The sequence below is a fragment of the Peromyscus leucopus genome, chromosome 4 (genome assembly GCF_004664715.2).
Source record: "Peromyscus leucopus breed LL Stock chromosome 4, UCI_PerLeu_2.1, whole genome shotgun sequence".
Classification (NCBI taxonomy): Eukaryota; Metazoa; Chordata; class Mammalia; order Rodentia; family Cricetidae; genus Peromyscus; species Peromyscus leucopus.
In genome coordinates, this window is record NC_051066.1 from 2,231,351 (window position 1) to 2,233,669 (window position 2,319).

A 2,319-nucleotide genomic window follows, 5' to 3' on the forward strand; every position below is an offset into this window, starting at 1 on the left:
CCACCTCACCTGTATGATGCAGCTTGTGGGGGCATGTACCTGTAATTCCAGCACTCCAGAGGCTGAAGCAGGAGGGTCATAAATTTGAGGCCAGCCTCAGGTACATAGTAAGTGCCAGGCAGCCTTGGTTAGAGAGAAAGATCCTGTCTCAGAAAACTGAAACAACAAAGACCAGAACTTACACCCTGTGTTTATAACTTGTTTTCTGGCTCTTTTTCAAAGGATCTCAAATAGCCTCTTGATAGTTTCACAGCCCAGCGATGCCTATCCCAAGCATGTGGTAGTCATCTACTTATTATGAACTGTCAAGCATGATGGCACATACCTCTTAAGCTCTGTGGTAGGTAGAGTCCCAAGTGTCATGGACAATGTTTGTTTCTAGTTGCAAAACCCCATCCTGTCTTTAAAACATTTCTTTTTGGTAAAGCCAGTTAGAAACACAGATCATCCATGTTCTTCCTCTCAACCCAGCACTGAAAATCTTCCCGACATTCAGTGAGCTCGGGTTCAGATGGCATCATTACTAAGGGCATTAAATAACCATGAATAATGTCTTCCTTGTCTGTTTGCAGTTGCCTTGTGTCATTTTTGTTTTGAAGTCCTTTAGGGATTTGTCCTTCTTTATCTCTAGTCCATAACTATGCTTGACTTGTTAGTCCTAGTTGAGTCCCACCACGTCAAGCACTCTCCACTGGTTAAACTTGTTTGTGATGGTGAGCATTCATTTTTGCGTTGAATTTGAGTTCTTCAAAAATTGTACTAAAAGACCTGGGCTTTAACTCTGAAGTACCATTTACAAATTACAGTGCTTCCCCAAACCAACAAGTTTCCACAGAGCTCTCTTCATGTCCTTGTTCCGCAAACTGTAGATAAAAGGGTTGAGCATGGGGGTGACCATTGTATAAACAATAGATGCCACTATTCCAGTGTCTGCAGAGTAGGAGGATGATGGCTGGAAATACACCAGAAAGACAGTTCCATAGAACAGAGTGACCACAGTCAGGTGTGAGCCACAGGTAGAGAAGACTTTGTACTTTCCTTCAGCAGAGGGGATCCTGAGGATGGTGTGCATGATGTGGGCATAAGAGACCAGGACACAGATGAGAGGGACCACACCCGAGAGGGCAGCTTCAGCAAACATCATGAGCTGAAAGGTCTGGGTGTCTGAGCAAGCAAGCTTGAGGAGTGGGAGTAGATCACAGAAAAAGTGTGGGATGGAATGAGAGGCACAGAAGGAGACATGAACCATCTGGAGTATAAGTGAAAAGGCCATGAGGTTGGAGCAGAGCCAGGATGTGGCCACCAGAAACAGGCATCTTTGGGGACACATGATAGTGGTGTAATGCAGAGGAAGGCAAATGGCCACATAGCGATCATAGGCCATCACAGCCAACAGGAAATCATCCAGCAAGGCCAGGACCATGAAGAAATACATCTGCAGAAGGCACCCAGTGTGGGAGATGGTGCGAAGCTGGGTTTGGATATTGGCCAATACTTTGGGGACAATGGTGCTGGTGCAGCAGGTATCGATGAAGGACAGGTTGGCCAGGAAGAAGTACATGGGTGTGTGGAGGTGTGGGTCAGAGCCAATGGCCAGGATGATGAGCAGATTCCCCAACAGGGTGACCAGGTACATTGCCAAGAAGAGTGTGAACAGGAGAGGCTGCTGCTCTGGGTGCTCAGAAAAGCCCATAAGCAGGAAGTCAGAGATGACTGTTTGGTTTCTAGTTTCCTTCTAAGGCAGATAAATTAGTAAGGGGTTAAATAAGCTGGTCTTTTTAAAAAGTCACAGATTCCAAAGACTTTGTTAGTCCCTTGCTCCTTACTAAGGCCACTAAGAAAGACTAGTACTTAAAACTTTGCATGTGTAAATACGTATAACTATTAGGAGTGTGCCTGGTTATGATGAAACATTCAGAAGGGAGGTCATTGGCTTCTTCATCATGTAATACAGCAAGTTCTGCCCGAAGACAGTCTGAATGAGACTGAACTGCAATTTTTTCTCATCCACCGCCCCCCTGTATGTGTGTATGAGTGTTCTGCTAGCCTACATGCATGTATATGTACCATGTGTATGCCTGGTGCCCAAAGAGGCCAGAAAAGGGTATTGGACACTCTGGAAATGGAGCTACTGTGTGAGTGCTGGGAACTGAACTGGGTCCCCTGTAAGCACATCTAGTGCTTTGAATTGCTGAGCCGCCACTCCAGCCCCCAAACTGGAATTCATACCTCTTCAATCTTGGCTACTTTATAAAGACACTTAATAATACAGTTTCAGCCTCAGTCCCTAGGTCAGAGTTCATCTAAGGTCATTTATTT

General features: G+C 45.4%; 1 protein-coding gene across 1 annotated transcript; it reads right to left on the reverse strand.

Annotated features, from left to right (window-relative positions):
* Nucleotides 1-793: 793 nt before the first annotated feature.
* LOC114688902 (olfactory receptor 1G1-like) lies at nucleotides 794-1,717 on the reverse strand. Its single transcript, XM_028863376.1, has one exon. The coding sequence runs from the start codon at nucleotides 1,691-1,693 to the stop codon at nucleotides 794-796; it is 900 nt and encodes a 299-aa protein (XP_028719209.1). The 5' UTR covers nucleotides 1,694-1,717.
* Nucleotides 1,718-2,319: the final 602 nt, after the last annotated feature.